Consider the following 22,644-nt stretch of genomic DNA (forward strand, 5'->3'; position numbering starts at 1 on the left):
TTTTTATGAACAACAAATGGTGTTAAACTGCATTACTCGGGATTTCCGATTGTGAGTCTATTTAATTTATATCCAATGGTATTTTATCAGAGATTCTACGCCTTTGTCTTTTGCGTAAAACTGCAACAGTACAATTACTTAAAAAAAATAACGAATTCAAACAAAAAGAAAGTTCGCACATTTTATCTAGCAGTATTTTGTGTGTGTGTGTGTGTGTGTGTGTGTGTGTGTGTGTGTGTGTGTGTGTGTGTGTGTGTGTGTGTGTGTGTGTGTGTGTGTGTGTGTGTGTGTGTGTGTGTGTGTGTGTGTGTGTGTGTGTGTGTGTGTGTGTGTGTGTGTGTGTGGTGATAATTTTGGGAGGGGGGAGTTGGCCATTAAAGACGAATTAATTCTCTTATGAAAATGAAAATTTTGGAAATAAAATTTCATTTTGACACATGCACCTACACATGTTTCAAAAGATAAACTGTAGGGAAAATATCGCTACTTCAAAACTGCCGCATAATATCGAAATTAGCCGAAAATATGTACATAACAGTTGACTTCATAACTGCCGTTTATTTTTATTTGTAGGGAGTGATTAAGGGCGAAACCAAGAAAGTTGAAATGCAAAAACCTACAGATTACATTATAAAAATTATGCATTACATGATATGATTCAAGATTTACGTATGATAACTAACCTTTGAACTATGATTATGAATAAAATAGGAAACTTAATTTGGAACAGATGGAGGCTGTATTCATTTTTAGATTCGGATTTTCATGAATTTATAAAATAATTGTTAGATAAAAATAATTATCTTAAATCGAGTTCTTGGAGAATTTTAAAATGTATTGGCGATTAAAATAATTAGCAAAAAAATTGATAGTGACATTGATCTTCCAAAGTAATACAATATTAAGTGAAGAAAGTATGAAAGGATTTCTTATTTTACGCTGGCATTAAAACTATAATTATACGATAAAAAGAAGCAGCAAAATGAATATAACTCATAGGTATTTAGTCTGATATAGCTTAGATTCCGGTTACCGAGCAAACTGCAAGCAACTGCAATATGATACTTTATAAGGGGCAACATGGTTTTGTGAAAGGTAGGTCTTGCCTAAGTAATTTGCTTACGTTCTATAATAAAGTAACAGTGGAGTTGGATAAAGGAAATCCTTACTCAGTGATACTGCTTGACTTTGCAAAGGCTTTTGACAGGATTCCACATGGAACTCTGTTACATAAATTAGAGCAAATGGGTTTGGATCCGAAGATGGTGATTTGGATTAAAGGATGGCTGGCGGACAGATATCAAAGAGTGGTTTACGGAGGAGCTGAGTCCAGGAAAAGGCAAGTGACTAGTGGTGTACCTCAGGGCTTAGTTCTTGGTCCTCTATTGTTTAATTTTTACATCAATGATATTGGAAATACCTTGAATGGAAATATCCACTTGTTTGCTGATGATGCAAAATTGGGAAGAGCGATAATCAATTCAAATGATGTGGATATTTAACGTCAGCCTATTTATTTAAATAGGCTGACGCTATGGACTGAGGTAAATGGCTGTCAGGTCAACGTGGCTAAGTGTAAGGTGATGCACTTCGGGAGGATGACATCGCATGCTGTTTACTATATTAACGGAACTGAACTGCAGGAAGTTGATGAGACAAGAGACTTGGGAGTTATTGTGGACAGAGAACTTAAGTTTAAAGGGCATATTGCTAAGATTGCCAAAACATCACATCAAATTACATGGTTGTTGAGGAACACACTAACAAGCAGGGATAGGGAAGTTATTATTCCACTCTATAAGGCATTAATAAGGCCGCATTTGGACTATTGTGCACAGATCTGGTCGCCAGGATTTCTTGGTGATGCGGAAGTTGTAGAGAGGATTCAGAGGCGGGTTACAAAGATTGTTGCAGGTCTGTGGGATGTTCCCTATGAGGATAGATTGATGATCTGTGGGCTCCAAAAACTAGCTGATAGACGTAGGAGAGGAGATATGATAGAGGTATTTAAATTGTTAAAGGGATTTTACAGGATTGATACTGATGATATTCTTAAGACCAATGCAGGATGTGAGAGAACGAGGGGCCATCCCTGGAGATTGTGTAAGAGTGTGGTTAACAAGGGTGTTAGGACTAGATTTTTTACTTGGAGGGTTGTGAATGGGTGGAATGCTTTGCCAGAACTGGTTGTGAATGCTTCAACTGTGAATGAATTTAAGGAGAGGTATGATAGGTATTGTGTAAATAATGGTTAGTGTGTCAATGTCGGGTCTCCCGCGATGAGTCTTTTGACTCCATGGAGACACCGTTAAAATAATAATAATAATAATAATAATAACTGCGTTTCTTGCTGTAGGCCACAGAACGTAGCTACTACTTACGCCAGGTAATGTAGTTAAGTGTTCCTTTCAGCGTGAAGGATTATCGCACCTTCTAATGGACATGAGGTCAAACTGCACTTCTTATCCATGTTCTTTCAGCAGGTGGACAGAATATTATCCAGGTTTGCTGGACGTGTATATACGTCCAGCAAAGAAATGGTACGCTTACATACATCAATTTTTATGGAATAGAGTTCCTGTTAGTTTATATTCTAAAGAAAGAACAATGTGTTTTAAATGGGAGCAGGAAGCCTCACAAAATTTTCAGCTGCCTCTAGTTATTATATTATGAATTTAATATTTAAGAATAAGTATTTTATTTTGCAACTATAAGTACGCTGTTTTTTTATTGTTCTTTGTGAAGAATGAGGTTTTAAAATGAGGCCCCCATCTTGCGCCTCATGCGTCTAATGGTAAATGCGTCCCTGGCCAGAGGGAAAACGTGTGACAAGTGTATCTATAAAAGGAAGTGTTTTGTGTTTTTCAATTTCAATTGTGAACTGTATACGTTTGTGTTGTTTGTTTAGGTGGCTAAGGGATGTGTCTAATGTCTGGCGGCCATGGGACCAGATCGCGAAAACATCGTCAACGTATCTAAACCAGACTTTGGGTTTTAGAGGGGAGGAATCTAGGGCAAGTTACTCAAAATATTCCATGTAAAAGTTAGCAATAGGGTAGCATAATAGCGAACCCATGGCTGTGCCTTCTTTTTGTAAGTAGAAGACGTTTTGCCATACAAAATAACCCGACCGTAATACGTGCGTAAAGAGCGCCGTGATATCTGGGGGAATTTGTTCTGTAGGAGAAGGATTGTGTCATTGATTGGGACATTCGTGAAGAGGGCAGAGACATCAAAACTGACTAATAAATCATCTTTTTCTAATGTAATGTCTTTGATGATGTTTATGAAGTGTTGTGTGTTTTGATATAGGAGGGGGAATGACCTACCAACTCCTTGAGTGTTGCCGGTAATTTTTTTGCTAAGTGATACGTCGGGCTATCAATTCCTTCAACGATAGGTCTTAGTGGGGTGTTTTCTTTGTTAATTTTCGGTAGCCCGTAAATTCTTGAAGAGCGCGCGTAGTGAGGAAATATTTTTTTGACCGTATCTTCGGGATATGTGGTAATTGACTTGAGTAGTTTCTCTGTTTTGTTTGTTGGTCTGTTGGGTTGGGTTGTAGTTAACTAATTTGTATGTGTTTGTCAGAGACCAGCAGATTCATTTTTTCTACATAAGTGGTACGGTTTAAAATGACAGTGGCATATCCTTTATCGGCTCTGGTTATTACTATGTTCGGATTTGTTTTAAGTGATTTTATCGCTGTTAATTTGTTTAGTTATGTTGCTTGTTATTGTTTAAAATGTTGGCGGTTTCTATACATATTTTGTCTGCTATGTTATTAAGTATGAATCTTATGCCTCTTTCCATATTACAAATAACTTCAAGTTTGTTTATCGATTTCGGTGCTATAGAAAAATTTAAACCTTTGTTAAGTATAGAGATTTCGTCTTTGTTTAGAGCGTGGTTAGATAGGTTCACTATGTTATTGATACCTGTGGGTGATTGGTGGCTCCTGTTGTTTCTTGCTTCTGGTTGGTTTTTGTTGTTCACTGTGGCAAACTTTGAATATGGCAGCTGGTTTTGTCGTTCTTTTAGTCTTTGGAATTTGGAAATTAGGTTTTCTTTCTTCTTTTGGAGGATGTGGTTTGCTGTGTTGTCCGTAATCTTTTCTAGGATTATCCAGATATCTGCGATTAAGTAGCTAGATAGTTCCGTTTTTTCTTTTAGTAGCTGGTTTTTGTGTAGCGGCTAGGTTCTTTCTGGTAGCTTGGATCTGCTCTCTGAGTAGTGCTTTCTCCATGTGGTGGTATATTCGTTGTGCCTTTGAGGTGAATTTTCTCTTTAGCCTGATGCAATTAGGAGTGATATTGCTGTCCCTACACCGGTTTTTCACCAGAGGTCACGCCAGTAGAATAACATGTGATCAAATCATTGTTTCCTCTAGCTTACAGTTAATGATATAACTCAGCTTGTCCTGTATATTTATGTACGCTCCAGATAATGATCTTGATGTGAAGATCGAAACGTCGGGATAATAAAATTTTTTTTTTTTTTTAACACGGTTGTAAATTCCATAAAATTTTTAAAACGAATGCTGATCACCGTGCAACATTGAACATTTAAATTACCCCGTGATGCTATGTTTCTCTTGTAAAAAAGTATAGCGGAGCTTTTGTCAGAAATGACGTCTATTCGCAAAAAATCAAAGAAGGCTGGTTTGAGGATCCCATTCTTAAATCATGGATCAGTTCAGGTTAAAGTAAAGGACAAACTGCTTATTGTAAATTTTGTGATAAAAGCATTAATGGTAGCAAATGTCTAATGATTCGTTATGCAAACACTCCAAAACACAAGCGGAATGTAGAATCTATAAGAAGCACACTAGATATAATAATAATAATTATTATTATTATTATTGTTCCGGGAAACTCCACGGAGTCGACAGACTCATCGAGGGAGGCCCTAACATCATGTCAAGAACAACTATTCAACATTCACACAGTATCTATTGTTGGATTCTAATTATGTAGAAAATAGAATAAATGTTGTTTGATTCAGAATCCAACATGACTTTCCGTCACAAGAACTATATTTGTAAATATTATTTGATGTAAATAACATAAATTATAATTGATATCATATAACTACCTTAATTATGTCAAATATTTAATTGCTTAATCAAAGAAATGTTTTAATGGTAAATAGATTCTGTATTAAATATTATTAAGCTGTTTTATTTATTATTTTGTCAATATTGTAAGAACTTATATTTGTAATTTAACTACGCATTTATTGGAATGCAAATATTCTATTTATTCCTTTCATGAAAGTTAACGTTATGTAATAACTGAATGTAGTTATAGTTATATAACCTAATGTAATATTCGCGAGAATGTTTACGTCTATCGGTTGTCATAGAGACGCGTGGAAATAAACGAGCGCGTGTGAAGGGAGCGTTTGTAGAGGAGAAGAGAAAATATATACGTAGTAGTAAGTAGGGATTCGGAACGGAACTTTGGAACTATAAGGTAGCAAGGAAGTAAACTAAAGAAGTAGAAGTAATTAAAAGATTCCTAAGGATAGGAGTTGAGTAGATATTTTTTTATATAAGTGAATCTTATAGTTGGCTGAAAGCAAAACCAGCCGTAGTAATAAAAAGAAATTATTGCCGTAATCGGATAATTAGAGAACTGGACATTCAAAGAAGAATACTGAATAAATCCAGTCAGTCTACAATTACGACTTATTTCTGTACTACCATGAAAGGGAATTGTACGGAGTTAAACTAGTTGATGAATGATAAATAAGAATAATTAATGTACCTTATAGTTGTTATCTGGATTTTTGAAGCGCGATTAGTAATGTTTTAGTTATTTAGTGTTTCGCAAGTGTGATAAATACAATTTGAAAGTGTGCTCACAAAATATTGGAAGTACTGAAGATTATTTCTGGTAAGGACAGTCATATTAGTTTATTTCAGGGTATGCAGATTTAAGTATTAGTTCCGTTGCGCTGTTTCTAACATTAACTGTAGCTTACCATCGAGGTTGAGAGTTGAAAATATAGACATTGAAGTGATATCTACCGTGGTTAGTGCCTGTTATGAGTTAATCGTAGAGTGTAGCTGAGAGATACATGGAAACTGAATAAATAAGAAATTCTATTGTAATAATTTGAGTAAAGAAACTTTGTGATTCTGAAACTGTGAATTTGTTTGAGAAAGTTTGAAAGATTGAATTAATATGAATGACTTGACTTGATATGCTAACTTGACTGGTTTGTCATATTTAGAAGTGGAATTTATGTAATTGTTATATAACCATATATTAAATGTTTTGTTTGTTAATTTAAATATTGTGTTTGCCTGAATTTCTTTTTACTGCACCGTTCACAAAAATTCGGATCTAGCGGGAATCCCAGAAGGAATGAAAATAAATACCATTTGCCTGAATGAGTGAAAAGACTGCTAACTAATTTTGAATTGATCCTACTAATTCATATAGACTTATCTAAGGATAGAGTGGCGCAGTATAATAGAAATTTCTCTACCCTTAGATCAGTGATTAATTTGCAATTAATTTTCCTTATTTGATGAAAGTGACTTTTAGCAAGATGGCGGATTCGAACGTCAAGAGAACACGTCACGACACTATCATACCTTGCCTTGAACTCATTCACGGTCGTAGCACCCACAACAGACTCTGGAAGCTTATTCCACTCATTTACCACTCTCCAAGTAAAGAACCTAGCTCTAACACCCTTGTCAACCACGCTCTTGCCCAGCTTCCATGCATGGCCCCTAGTCCTCCCACCACCAGTCATATTTTAAAAAATATCTTCTTGATCAATCTTATAAAAACCCTTCAGTAATTTGAATGTCTCAATCATATCACCCCTCCTTCGCCTATTTTCCAATTTCTGCAACCCACAAATCTTCAACCTATTCTCATAAGGTTCATTCCACAGACCTGCTATCATCTTGGTCACTCGTCTCTGGACCCTCTCCACTTCCTCCCCATCACGAAGAAACCCTGGTGCCCATAGCTGGGCACAGAAGTCCAGATGGGGTCTTATCAAGGCTCGATACAGAGGAACAACAACTTGTTCGTCTCTGCATGTTAAAGTATTTTTCAGAAGCCAAGTGATTTGGTGAGCTGTTTTAGTTACTTTTGCAATGTGCCCCCTAAACTTCAACTCCCTATCCACCAAAACTCCCAAATCCCTCGCCTCATCAATCTCCTGGAGTATGATTCCACCAATGCGATATACTGCTGCTATTCTTTTCACCCCAAAGTGCATAACCTTACACTTTGCCACATTAAATTCACATCCATTTTTCCTAGCCCAGTCCTCCAAACTATCCAAATCATCCTGTAAAATTTTGACATCTTGTGCACTCACAATTGCTCTACCCAACTTTGCATCATCAGGAAACAAGTGAACACTTCCTCTCAGATTCTTTCCAATATCATTGATGAACAAATTGAAAAGCAGTGGTCCAAGAACAGAGCCCTGTGGCACTCCACTAGTCACAAGACGTCTTTTAGACTCCACTCCTGAATAAACCACTCTTTGATATCTCTCCTTCAACCACCCTCTTATCCATCTCACCAACCCTATATCTATCCCCATCTGCTCCAGTTTACTGATTAGGGTTCCATGTGGTATCCTATCAAAGGCCTTGGCAAGGTCCAGTAGTATCACTGTAAACCCATTACCCCTATCCTGGATTTAAACAACGACATAATGTCGTTGTTTAAATCCAGTTCTAAATACCAGTCAGGAAAACAAATTAAACAGGCAGAATTAATTATGCGCATATGTTACAGAACACAATTTGCTTTTGAGGCTTATGGATACTCTTCCAACTCTATTGAAAACAGTTGCCCCTGATACTGAATTTTTATATGCTAACGCACTAAATCTAACTGTCTTATAAAAAATGTTTTGGCTGTAGATTCACTCAATGAAATCTCAAAAAAACTTCAAAATACTTATTTTTCTTTAATAATTGATGAGTCAACTGACATTACAACAAATAAATCTCTAGCCGTTGTGTTTCGTTACTATGATGATTCCACAAAATCAGCAGAGGATTCGTTTTTAAATATCATTGATGTTAGTGACGAAACAAGTTCAGCTTTGTTTGAAGCTCTAATAGAATTATTAAACAAGCTGAAGATGCTTCTTGCAAACTTATTAGGCTTTGCTGCTGATAATGCTTCAGTTATGATGGGACAACATTCTGGCATTCAACATTCTCGCCTTAAATCATTAAATGAACATTTATATGTCACCAGATGCATATGTCATAGCTTTAATTTATGTGCAGCTGAAGTATATAAGAAACTACCAAATTCATTAGAACTATGTGCAGATATTTACAATTCTTACAAAAGAAACCGAAAAGATTAACAGAATTGAAAGAAATTCATGTGCTATCAAACTTAAAACCACATAATTCGCTGACGTTGAGTAAAACTCGTTGGCTCTCAATGCATGATGTTGTGCAAAGAATAGTAGGACAATGGAATGCTTTAGTTTCATACTTTATCTTGAGCGCAGTAGAAGATGGAATTGAACAAGCCAAATCAGTTTTAACACTACAAAATCCCTTAATCATGGCATATTTTCGCTTCTTAGCATTCATCCTACCAACAGTAGTAAATCTAAATTTAGATTACTAAGTCACTGGATATTGTCTTCATCTTCTAATTTCATCAGTAGGAGATAAAATGAAAATGATCATGAAATATTTCATGAAATCTCAATATGTTACAAATACATCAATTGAAAAGATAAATCCAGCTGACAATGGTCAATTTTTAGACATAAAAAATGTATATCTAGGGGGAAAGAGTGGAAGCCCTTCTAATGAGTTTAGATAAGAGTGAAGTTCCAGAAAGAGACATAAGACACTTCAAGGTGAAAGGTTTGTCCTTCTATGTTAAGTTCTGTAGCTAAGTTTTCAAACGAATAAATTTTAAAGATCCTGTATTAAAAAGTTCAGAGATGCTGAATCCTGAAATGTGCAAATCAGACTGTTTTTACAGTATAATGCCACTTGCTGTAAATTTTTCTAATGTTATTGAAGAAAATAGTTATGAAGACCTCGATTGAGAATGGCAACTATTGAAGACTGTAGAAGCATTGGAAAAAGGTCAAGAATTCATGTTTTTTTGGAATTAAGTTTTTGAAATGAAAAATGCGGTAGGAGAAAAAATGTTTCCTAATTTAACAACATTAGTAAAAGCTGTACTGTGCCTCCCTCATCATCCGCAAAAACTGAAAGAATATTTTCAGCAGTGACAATAAATAAAAATAAAATAAGAAATCAACTATAAACTCCCTTGATGAATGGACTCCTTTTGACAAAAGAAAAATTGAAACATTCATCAGCTACAGACTTTACTATTTCTGAAGAGTTAATTCATTTAGCCAAAAGTGTTAAAAATAATGAATAAATACTTCCAGTGTTTTTCTTGTGAGTTGTAACTCCTGTATATATGTAAATAGCATATTAAATAACTGAAAATTTAATGCTACATTATTTACATAAAATGTTGCATAAAAATCTAGTACTTTTTTTTTTTTTTCAGATTTAGTACCTTTTTCCTGCATAAGTTGGTACAAACTTTTTTTTGTTGGGTGGTCACCCTGAGCGTAATCAAACTTTATCGAAGTATAAGCAAACTTTTTACGCTTGGATGAAGGATTAAACCAAGAATATAATTTCTTGGCACCTTTAATTTGTACTCAGTTAAGCATTAATAAATAATATCATAGATATAAGATCCACTTAAAATAATAATTATGCATCTAAATCTGAAATAACTGATATGATATTTTCCAATGTAACATAAAAGTTTGACAAGACGCACTCTGTGGAGTGGTTTGGTTGATTATGTGCAGCACACGTATAACTGTATATTTAAGAAGAGTACTTTTTCTCGAAGTTTCCAGGAGCTGCCGTATGTGATTGTGCGTTGTTAAACCGGACGTGTCAGCCAGACGCTGGACTTTTGGATATTTTGTTGTATTTGAAGATATATATGTAATCACTACTTTTTTATAGTACTTTTGCAAAGTAGTAACAAAATACCAGGCAGTTAAAAATGGCAAAATGGGGATTGGGTGATCCACGATGGATAGTTGAAGAGCGGCCGGATGCAACAAATGTTAATAATTGGCATTGGTAAATGTATATTTTTAAATAGTTGTTTTATACTGACTTTCAGGTTTACTGTTCGATAATATATGCCGTACTAAGTAGAATTGCCAGTTGAGTTTATTGACACTTATATATTTTTGAACTTATATATTATTATTCCCCTGTTGAGTCAAATCAGCCATTGACATTATATATCATTATTATTATTACTTGATACCTCCCGGGAGGCCAAAGACTCATCGAGGGAGGGCATCTACTCTATCACTCTCTATCTCCTCCACCCACATTCTACAACGAACCACTATCACTAGTGTTTTCACATACAATCACAAACATCCAAGCCCATGGCAGGATTCGAACCCGCAGCCTTTTGGCTGGAGAGCGAATACGCTAACCACTCGGCCAACCAGGCCGGCCTAATATAAAAGCATAATTTTGACATAGTGCTTATCTTGCAGAGACCAAAAATTAGCATTTGTTTATTTTATTTAACCTTAAAAATGAAAAAATAAAATAAAATAAAAGCTCTTAAATAACGTTATATAGCCATCGTAATGTGTAAGTGAACCTATTTACATGAATATCTCCAAGCAATCCAAAGTCTAAGAGTAAACCAAGTTCTTTCTTAACCAACACAATTCACATAACATCCAGTACCGAAGAAGCACTCTTTCGTTTGTCTGCCTTGCACCACACCACACCACAGGTGTGGTTGTAAAAGTACTAGAAAAATTGAATTCAAAACTGGGTGGATAAAATATGTTACTGTATGAGGGTGAACATGTCTTTGTGAAGAATCGGTCAGGCCTTATCAATTTTTTGACTTTTTTATAATAGAAACTGAAGATAATTTATTTGCATTATGTGCTCTTCACCCTAAATCCACTGAGTTGGATAAAGGAAATAGCTACACGATGATTTGAATTTTTCAAAGACTTTTGACTGAATACCACGTGGAACGCTGTTACACAAATTAGAACAAATGGGGATGGATATGACTCCTTGTAAGTGGATAAGAGGGTGGCTTCTGGACCGATATCAAAAAGTGGTATATGGAGGGACAGAATCAAGGCAAAAACAGGTGACTAGTGGTGTGCTAGAAGGTTCAGTACTGGGACCATCGCTGTTTAATTTGTACATAAATGACATAGGAAATATTCAATTGTTTGCTGATGATGTGCAATTAGATAGAATAATAGTTAATCAAGGTGAGATGTGGAGAGCTTGCAGGACAATTTAGATAGGCTGTCATTATAGGCAAAAGTTAATGGGTGTCAGTTTAATGTCAAGAAATGTAAAGTTATGCAATTTGGGATAAATAAATTACAAGCTGTGTACCATATTGATGGCACTGTACTTTAGGAAATAGATGAACTCAACCCCCCAAATTTCTAGCTTCAAGTTTAGTGAACATATTGCTAAGTATATGAAAATATGACTTCTGTATTACCTCAACCTTAGTATCACCTCTGGGTCTGGCTCCCACTGACGAGCTCAATAAACGTCAAAACCAGCCTAGGTAGTGACCGTTCCCATAATGCATAGCATTATACATACTGGTAATTAGAAGTGCTTTGTATTATGGGATATTAAGTCAAGTGATGTGAAGTCATCATTAGCTTCTTTATGCGAATTGCCCTAGTCCTGATTATATATATTTCAGCACAAATTTGTTTGCTTACACTTGATAAAGGATTAAACCAAGTATATAATTTCTTGGTATCTTTAATTTATATTGCTAAGATAGCTCATAAGATTACTTTGGTATTGAAGAACACATCAACAAGAAAGAATAAGGAAGTTTTTATTCTTCTTTATAAGGCTTTGATATGTCCACATCTGGATTACTGTGCTTGATTGGTCTCTAGGTTTCTTAGGAATGAGGAGGCGGCGGAGAGGATTCAGAGGTGAGTGGCCTGTGGAATATTCCCTCTGATGACAGATCAAAGGTGTGTGGATTGCAGAAGTTGGTTGATTTAAGAAAAAGAGGGGGATATGATAGAAACATTTAAGTTGCTTAAAGGATTTTATAGGATAGATGCACGGGAAATTTCAGCGCTTGGCTAGAGGGACCAGAACAAGGCATCTTTCCTCGAAGTTGAATAAAGGTGTGGTTAGTAGGGGTGTGAGGATTTGGTATTTCTGCTTGGATAGTTGTGAATGAGTGGAATGGTTTGCTAGAGTCAGTTGTGAATGCTTTGTCTGTTAATGGGTTCAAGGAGAGGTATGATAGATTGTTGGGGTTGATTAGGTTTCCTGCAGTGAGTCTTCGAACTCCATGGAGATGCCTATATAATAAAAATATAGACCTTACATGTTGTTATTGACCATATTGCTTTGCTTGCAGAAACAACTCTTTGTTCTCTCTTCGCTACTTGGAATCCAATTTCAACATCTGAGGAACATGTTATAAGGGTATTTTAAACTGAAGATAATTTATTTGCATTATGTGCTCTTCACCCTAAATCCACTGAAAAATCAATGGGTGTGCATAGAGCATGTTGGTTAACATCAAAATCACTGAAGAGTTGTGTTCATATTTTTCAAAATCATATTTTTTCAAAATCCTGTGCTTCATATTTTCATGTACTTTTTTTTTTTTTTTCCACATAATTTTGTCCAGTGTTTGGTACACATATCCTGAATGTATTTCATGAGATGGTTGTTATCCATCTGTTTTTATGAAGTACATGAGAGCATATTTTTCATATAGAGAGTGGATTAACATTCAGAGCAGGTTGACATTCATGTTAACCTGCTTACATGTTAAGGAGGATTTTAGTTCTGTGGGAAATGGTTCATTTGAGGCTCTTTGATGTGAGATAGATGCTAATAGGACAAAATATATTGTTGGTTGCTGCTATAGCCCTGGGTGTCCAGAAGATGTGGATGACATGCATCAGCAGATCATTACGATGAATGCAGACCAAGCAGTTATGGGAGAACTGCAACTATGGTGATATAGATTGGAAAGAGGAAAGGGCATATGGCGAAGTAAATGGAATTTATACAGTTACTAAGGGATAATTGAAATAGCAGGTGGTGAAGGGAGCCAGGGGTTGGAGAGTGTTGGATCTGGTAATAGCATCAAAAGATCTAACTACAGTAGCAACTCTACTCTGATCAGGGAAAGTGACTGTGCAGTCATGTCCTGGGAGGTTGCTCAGTATGGGAATTTTCAGTCAAGAAAGGGTTTATGCTGAATTACAAAGCTGGCAATTGTGATAAACTTAGGGGGAAACTTTGAACATTGCCTGGCATAAGAAGCTACATGGAATGAATGTCATTAGTGCACGAGAAGCGGTCGGGGATTGTTTGAGCAAGGAAGTATCAGACTGTATACCTAGAATCAGGAGGATAAACAGAGTGGGTATTAAGTGGATGAACAGCAATATAAAACAGCTAAAAAAAAATTATAGAAGAAATATAAAAGGTGAACAGTATGCTCAGGAGCAATATAAAGCACAACCAAGAAGGGTAACAAGTATGATAAGGAAGGCTAAATCAAATTTTGAGAAAAAATTAGCTAAGCAGGTTTAATCCAAATGAGTTTTATTTTTCCACTACAGAACAAGTAAGAGAAAGAATGATTATGGAATGATAACTTTATTTCATGTTGATGGTGGAAAATGATAGAAGCAGAAGAAATTTACAGAGTGATCACTTTGCAAGGGTATGTCATCCGGGTGGTGACTTTGCAGTTACTGATGTGAGAATTGAGGTAGATGAACTGGAGGTTCATCTACCTCAATATGTTAAATATGTTAAACTATTAATGTGAATATAGTGGTGGGCTTGGATGGTATATCACTCATGTGCTAGGAAATGTGTAACTGAACTGGCAGTGTCTCTGACAAAGTTGTTCAATCTGTCTCAGCTCTGGCAAGGTTCCAAGGGAGTCAAAAGTGGGTAAAATAGTTCCATTACATGATGTGGCTCCAAGACAGAAGTAGCAAATTACAGACCAATTAGTATCTGTGGAGTGGTGGTTCAAGTATTGGAAAAGTTGGTTAAAAGTAAAATTCAGGAATGGATGGATAGAAGTATGATACTATATAGGAGGCAGCATGGCTCTGTAAAAGGGAGGCCCCTGCCTCCGTAATTTATTCGCATTTTATAATAAGGTGACACGGAATAGGATAAAGAAAATGGATACATTATGATACTGCTGGACTTTACAAAGCCATTTGACAGAATACTATGGAAATAGATATGAGGTTGGTTGCATGAATAGGGGTGACATTGGAGAGTGGTGTATAGTGGAGCGGAATCTTGCCCCAGGGCTCTGTACTAGGACCATTACTCCTAAAGAATCATAAGAAAATTTCTTATAATCATCGCTATCACTATTATTGTATTATCATCATTGTTAGAAAATAGTATTTTAGAAACATGAAGTTCATGTAATTTTTCCACATAAAAAACACTTGTATTGTAGTAATTTTGACAAGTGTGTATTATGAGTATTCTGTATAAGACCTAGTTTTCTAGGGTAATGTTTGTTTCAATTTGTTTTCTTTCTTTATATATTTTCAGAGAAAGCAATGTTCTCAAGTAATCATTCATGTTGAAGTTTACATAAATATATAACTGTGAAACAAGAATGAGGTGATTTGACTAAATTATTTCATGACATTGAGTGATTACAACCCATGGAAATTTTCTGTAGCAGTTACTATTAAAGTAGAGGGCTATTCAAAAGTTGAGGGCTCTATACCATGTGATTTGCCTATCAGTCCCTAGCTGTTTGCTAGTTAGCTATGTTAAAATAATTACCTTTTCATTGATCGCATCAGAAAACTGATCTAGAATGTTGGAAAGAATTTATCTCTACAATGTTTTGTCCATAATCATCATCACAAGGCCTGCAAGTATGTATAGAAGCAATTTTATTTATTTTCTCATTTTGCTTGCTTTTTATATACTTGTTTGTTTCTATGTTTATTATAGAAGCATGCCGATTAGCCTAGTGGCTATGCACTTCACAACCATATGCCTGGGGAAGGAGTGTCCTAGGTTCGATTCCTGTTGACGACGTGAGGAGTTTAAGGATCTTTCTCAGCCATAGCTAAGTTAGCTGGTCTTAAGTATGGACAGCAGGGTCCCCCCCCCCAGTGTATCTGGGGGTTTTCATCCTGTAAGGAGGCAAACCAGCCCACAAAGACACAGACTAGTCATAGGATATAGTACTTTATCCCTCATTAGAAGGGCTCAACCAGTCCTAAGGGGCAGTCGAGGAATGGGGGAACCCCACACAAATAAAATAGAAACATGGTTTCATTTGTAGATGGATAGCACTGTCAGTCAGATAGATGGGAAGCATTGTGAATCAGTCTAATTTCATATTAGATCATCCATCACTGAATTCCATATTGTGGTCATCATTTCTTGTGCAACTTTGAAGATAAAAAGAATCAGATTTTATGTACTCCAGGAAAGACACTTCCATGTTTTTGAAGATGGAATTATTATTTATTATTTTTTTAAAATGATGTTGCAGTAATAATGAAGTTTAAATTGATTTCCTAAAGTAATTGTAGCATGCAGTGACTACAATTCATAATTTTGATTCTTAAACCATCTAATGAATAGGCTGAAATTTGTCACAGCCGTCACTCTTCCAGATAACTGTATTCTCTTACCAAAGCCATGGTTCAGCTTTTGTCCACCTATGTTTCCATCACTCTCACATCTATAGTCTGCCCACAGTTGAAAGAACCATAGTTCTTTCAACTGTGGGCAGAGTGCCAAGAAGTCAATTCATGTTGAAGGGGAGAAATAAGGTATATACAAATTCATCACCAACACACGAAATTATGTGCTTTATACGTAAAATTTTCTAACTGTTATACAAGTAAAATAGTTACCACTTTAAAAACTAGAATGTTCATAAAAGAAAAGCTAATTTTCCGATGTCATCCCATGAAATGGATTGATACCCTATTATTGAAATGGATTCACCTTCTGCCATGTACCAAAGTGTCGAGGGTTCTTTCATCTGTGGTTGAACTATAGATAGTACCATAGCTACCTCACTCAAAGACAAGGCCAGCCTTACTGTTATCACTCTTCTCTTCCAATTTCTCTATTGATGACCAGTACAAAAGTCCCCCTCCCCCACTTTACCAAGAGCTACTCACTCCATGTCACCCATAACTTTCTACCAGAAAGAAATCTAAAGAATCTTTAATAACATGAACACAAACACAGCATTAGGTCCTGATGGTATCCCACCTATTATGTTAAAAACTTGTGCCTCAATCTAACACCTATCCTTTATTGCCTCTTCAGTGTATCTCATTCAACTTGCTTCTACCCCTACAGCACGGAAACAGGTCCTCATCCAGTCTGTTCCAAGAATGGTGATAAATCAACCAACCAACTACCATCCAGTTGCTCTCACTTCTATTCTCTCTAAAACTATGAAGAAGGTCAACAGCCAACTTCTGCATCACCAGGAGACTTACCAACTAATCAGTGATCGATTATATGGATTCTACATTCTCAAACCACAACTGATCTTCTAGCCATCACCACCCACTTTTGAACCCTAGCCGTGGAAAAATTTGAAGAAACTACATTGTTGCTCTTGACATTTCAAATGCATTTGATTGGGTGTGGCACATGGACTTATTTAAAGCGGCATTCTTTGGTCTGCTTCTCACATTCTGCAGTTGGTTTGCCAACTTTCTCACTTGTTGCTCACTGTAAGTCATGGTGGATTTATTCCTCTCCTCAGATTTCCCCACCAACACAGGTGTACCCAGGGTTTTCTACTTTCGCCACGCTTCCTTCTATATATAAATGACCTTCTCTCTGAAACTGCAAATCTTATCGTAGCTTTACAGATGACAGTACACTTCCATTCCTCAATTTCATTTGACAAACCTTGTGACCATTTGTGAGAACTCAAGATCCACCATGATCAGTGTCCCAAACTGATCTCCTAGCTGTATTTCAATTGGGCAAGGAAAACCTTGTTGACTTCAGTATCACTAATACTCAGTTCTGTCTGATCTCTCATAAGAAAGTGCACTCATTGCTTCCCCTAACTTTCAGTGATGCCCTGATATCCAAACGTGACCAGATTTCCCTTCTTGGATTGACCTGCACTACTAACCTTTCCAAGCACAAATGCATCACAACCATAGCTTCTACAGTTGCCAAGAAAATTGTACTTTTCTGCTCAATACACTTTCACACCTTTATAGCTGCTAACTCTATACAAATGGTAAACATTCCCAGCCATACAGTGTTGCTCTCATTTGGAGCGGTGCATCAAAATCTTCTAAGATGTTAGTGAGTGATCTTTCTCCCACTCACAGATCCACTTCAATTCCTCTGCCATTGATGTTCATTTTCTGCATTATGTTTATTCTGCAGGTACTTTGACAGATGATGCTCTGCGGAATTGGCCACTATCATTTGGTAACTAACTTCCATTTATAGTTCAGCTTGAAACTTGCTGAACCAACTTCTCTGCTTCCTCTTTCATTCCTTCCACTTCTGCTCTTTTAAACAGCCTCCCACACTCTGTCTTCCCCCTCAAAATACAGCTTAAGCGTTCAAATACTGTGAAAAGATTTCTCCTTTTTTCTTACCCTCTTGCTCATGCATGACAGTGATATGAGTTTGGTCTTGCAATCTTATGTGGGTTACACTATTTTATTCATGCAATTTATAAAATTTCCTGTATTCAGGAACTTCAAGTCAAGCAAAAAATCTTTCATCTACTTCCTGTAAGCAGGGAACAGAGGCTTATTAATTTGACCCACCAGTAGTCAACCTAGCTCTCATTGTCAAATAATTAGACTTGCAAATAAGCACTGAAATTCAGTTGCATGTGAATTGGATTTGATAAATTTCTTACAGACTGTTCCATTCATTGATTCTTTACTAATATGAGACCAGACTGATGTTTTTGTCAATTTGCTATAGTTTAAAAGCACCTAACAGTAATATCAGATATTTTAATTTCAATTATATATATATATATATATATATGCATGTGACTTAGTTTTGTAGTGTATCTACAAAAAGAAAAATTTATGTGTCAATCCATCTTTGAGTCCCAGTAACTAGTCCTCTTTAGGAACTTTACTCTTTTATCTGGTCTCCCCTTGGATCTTTCATTGGCCTGCCTAAGATGTTTATCCCTTCTCCTCCTCCTTTGAATTCAGTAATTTTATGGCAGGTAGTAATACTACTGAAGCGAGATGTAATGAAATGATCCTGCTTTTTTTTTTTTAACCAGTGTGGCATCTGGAAGAGTAATACTACTTGGTGAAAGACACTAAATATGGAATGAAAGTATAATTCCAGTGTAAAGACATTTTCTTTCTATTGGAATTATTCATTTTTCTTTCTGATTTTCCTATCAGATATTGCTCTCTGAACATTTCAGCTGTTTAAGTTGTCAAATTATGCAGAAAACATCAGGATTATTAAAATACCAAATTTTTATTTGCATTTTCAGATTGAAAGGCATAAACATTAGTTTATGTCATTCAATCAGTCTGTATTAAACAACTGTAGCCATGCTTCTCATATTAATCTCATCCATAGTTGGCAAGTACAAAATGAATGCTCATTATGATAGATGTTAGTAGTCTTAACAATGTGCAATAGAGGGAACATGAAAACATAAAATTTGAATTTTGGATTTAGTCCTGGTATTAGAGGACATGATTGTAGTAGAAAACTCATCCTTGTCCCTGGGTGGCAAGAGTTATCTTGTAATTTGACTTGGAGGATGAATACATATGTAGGAGTATCAGGAAGAAAATAATTTGATTAAGGCAGTGATTATAATAAATTAACTTGGGGCCAATTCCATGGAAGGAAGAATTGGGCAAGATCACCAGCACATTTGATAGTAAAGAAATTTATCAGCAGCAATGGCAAGTTTATCAGCAGCAAAATAAGGAATCAAGAAAAATAATTTTGGTATTTAAAAGAACTTGTTACAGGAAGATTCTAAGAATAGGATGGGTACATAAAATCACAAATGAAGAGCTCTATCAGAAGATACAACCAAAGGAGAATCTAATGCAGAAGATTATAAAACAGAAGCTGCAATTATTTGGACACATCTGCAGAATGAGTGAAGACCAGAAGATAAAGACATTCATGTTTAGTATTATGGATGGTGTAAACAGAAGAGGTAGATCATACAGAGAATGGATAGATGACATAAAGTACTGGTGTGGAATGGATGTACAGAAACTGACACTGTGCACTGGACAAAGAAAGGTGGAAGAAGATAGTGAAGGAGGCATCGGACACCAACGGGCAGTGAGCCCATGGTTCGTGATGATGAAGAATGACAAGTTGCATACTTTGAGTGAAAAAGAACATGCTTTGGTGTAAAGTGGATGACTAATGAAATCAAACAGGGAATACACATGGGGTCGGGGAAGGGCTATATAAGGAAAAGTGTTGTTTGCAGATGTGAAGCTTGGAAAGGCTATTAGTGATAATGTCACTTCAGGGGGAATTGAATAAGCTGCACAGGTGGTTAAATAAATGGGGATTTATTTAACCAGTTTGAGGCTACTAAATGTAAAGTCTTGAAATTTAGATCAGTTGATGGAAAGTTGCATTTTGTGTAAGTGGAACTTGACTAGCAAGGGAACTTGATGATTGATTGAAATTTGAAGACTTATCACAAAGGTGGTGAAGGTAACCCAGAGAAGTGTAACATGAATGCTAATCAGCACCTAAGCTTAAATCGGGGGTCAGCAAACATTTTAGACCACTGACCTCTTCATGGAATCCTTGAACCCTCATCGACCCCCTATCATGTTAAATAAATGAATTACTTCATTACTGCTTCTCGATAAGAAATATTTAAAGAATTTTATAAAGACCATTAAAATTTTACTTACATTTTATTGATTTACTTGGAATGGTTAATGAGAAGAGTGTGTTTGATGAATAGTAGCCATTGTATCAATATTTGGCTGAATATTGGTGAGTTTTAGCTTTAAGTCACCACACTCTTCCAGGTTCATTCTGTTCCTCGCCTTCATTAAAAGTGAATTTGCATTGCTAAAACCTGCTTCAACCATGTATGAACTTGGGAATGCAAGTAAAAAGGTTCAACTGCTGCACTAAGCTTGGGATATTTATTATTATTATTATTTACATTGCTCCAATAGTCACTGAGGCTTTTGTTTTTAAATAAGGATTTAGCTTCAAGATCCACACACATTATCAACGAGCTTATCCTGTAAGTCAAATTCAGTGTCTGCATTTTCTCGAAGTCCTCGAAATATACTTTAAAACCTTCCTTTAATTTTTCTAGGTGATTTTATGTATATCTCTAGGTCACAGGGTGTAAGTTTGAAAAATACCTCTTTATGTGCCAATGAAGATTTAAATAGGCCTATTTTAGCTTGTAAGTCTTGTAGCATCTTTACCTTGCAGACATTTCTGTATTTTGTTAAATTTTGAATATAGGTCTGCCAAATAGAAACGATGATTTTTACACTTTTTTTTAACTCGTCACATAATGATTGGTCCATATCTGTAAGAAACTTGACAGTGGAGTCATAAAAGTCAACAAGTCTTTGCAAGGAATTGCCTCTTGACAACCACCTTATATCTGTGTGCAAAAGAAGTTGGTTAAAGGTTTCATCATTTTTTTTCAAACAACATTGCAAACAGTCGCGACTTCAGAGGATGTGCTTTAATTTTATTCACTGACCTGATACATTTTCAAGGCAGCATGCAGTTTGCCATTTAGATTCTTGGCTACAAGATGATTTCTGTGTAATACACAGTCAACACGTCAGGAACCTTTTTTCTTGAGTAAGAATGCAAATCCTCTAATGGCCAGCCATTGCTGGTGCACCATTGGTAGCTGCTACAGTAATATATATATATATATATATATATATATATATATATATATATACACAGGGTGTTCGGGATAAATTTGACATATTTATAATTAATTATATTTTTCCGTAAGTTACATGTATTAACACACACTTCTCTTCATTTAAAAGTTTGGACCCTTCTTCATTCATATACAAGATGTCAGAAAGGATGGATAGCTGGAACCCACCTGAATCATGGAAGAGAATAACTTGTATCATGATGATTCGTGCCCGCCATCAAAATAAGGATATTACGACTGCTGCCCAATGCTCCCTGAATACAGTAAAAACAATCAGGCATGAACTAGAGACTTGCAATGGTGACTACGAGGATGTAGCAAGAAGAAAGATCCCTAGCAGACGATCTGATTGCGTTCGTACAGCAGAATTCCTCGCAAATCTGCAGGAACAGGTGTTGAAGAACCCTGGCATTGGAATTCGGGCTTTGTTCGTGGAGTTGCTAACTGTAGTCAAGCCCTGGATAACAAGGGTAGCCAATGGTAGGCCGTATGTATGGCAGCAGGATTCGGCCCCTTGCCACACCTCTGGGAAAAGTCAAAAATGGTTGTCTGAAAATTTCTACGACTTCACCAGTCCAAATGTTTGGCCTCCAAACTCCCCAGACCTTAACCCCATGGATTATTTTGTATGGGGCGCAGTTGAAAAAGACACCAATCGCACTTCCAGTAATACAAAAGCCCAGTTAATGGATAAAATTAAAACAGTTTTTGCGGCCCTTCCCAGGGAGACTGTAGCATCAGCTTGTTCGAGGTTCCGAAGCAGAATTGAAGCTGTGATCGATGCTAATGGTGGTTATTTTGAGTAAATCTTGTTGATAGTATTGTAATTAACTCTGCCTGTAATGTTTTTTTGTCAATTCATTAAATTTAATAGATACAAAGAAGATTTTCTTTTTCCTTACGAAACTGTCAAATTTATCCCGAACACCCTGTATATATATATATATTTTTTTTTTTTTGAGGGGGGAAACAATACGTTTCTTCAAATAATCCTCTAGGCATCGCAAAACTCTCACCTTTTGCATCAGCTTTAAGGTAGTTGGCAAACAAAAACTTGTCAACAATGCACTTTATGATTTGACTATTATACCTCACATGGGCCATGAGAATATTTGAACTACCAAACATTGACCCATCGAGTTGGATGGAAAACTTTCAGTGTTGAAGCTCTGACCTCGGAGTTTTCTCCACATCATTGGCCATCTTATCAATGCGCTGGCTCACTGTCCTAGCACTTAAAGGATTACATTTTAAAATAGGTTGAGAGTCTTTCTTCATAACAGTTTCAATCACATCTTTAATGGCTGGTATGATGAGCTCCTCACCAATGGTATGCGGTTTTCCTTTCTTTGCTATATTAAGAGAGATACTGTATGATGCCTTCAGTCCTCCTTCATAATCTCCACTTTAGTAGTGCTTTTAAAAATGTCTTTAAATTTGATTGTTTTATGATCTTTTCTTTCAGTGCCTTTAAAAAAATTAAGATATTTTGTTTTTCTTATCAGAGTGAACTCTTTCGACATGGTCTTTCATCTTTGCAGGCTTCATGGCATCATTACTGAAAGTCTATTCACATAATCGGCACATAGGCAACACAAATGATCGTATAAATCCAAATTTTAAATAC

The 22,644-nt window shown here is 36.1% G+C and overlaps 1 protein-coding gene across 1 annotated transcript in view; it reads left to right on the forward strand.

The window, feature by feature from the left end:
- The first annotated feature begins 9,728 nt into the window (after positions 1-9,728).
- Positions 9,729-22,644, forward strand: part of LOC150102513 (activator of 90 kDa heat shock protein ATPase homolog 1) — a 173,536-nt gene continuing 160,620 nt past the window's right edge. The window contains exon 1 of the mRNA XM_090399806.1: positions 9,729-10,138. Coding sequence (XP_090255932.1) covers positions 10,059-10,138 — 80 coding nt within the window. The 5' untranslated portion in view covers positions 9,729-10,058. The remainder of the gene's footprint in view (positions 10,139-22,644) is intronic.

The sequence above is a fragment of the Typopeltis vanoorti genome, chromosome 10, assembly GCF_054136105.1.
Source record: "Typopeltis vanoorti isolate ZY-2024b chromosome 10, IOZ_Tvanoo_1.0, whole genome shotgun sequence".
Lineage (NCBI taxonomy): Eukaryota > Metazoa > Arthropoda > Arachnida > Uropygi > Thelyphonidae > Typopeltis > Typopeltis vanoorti.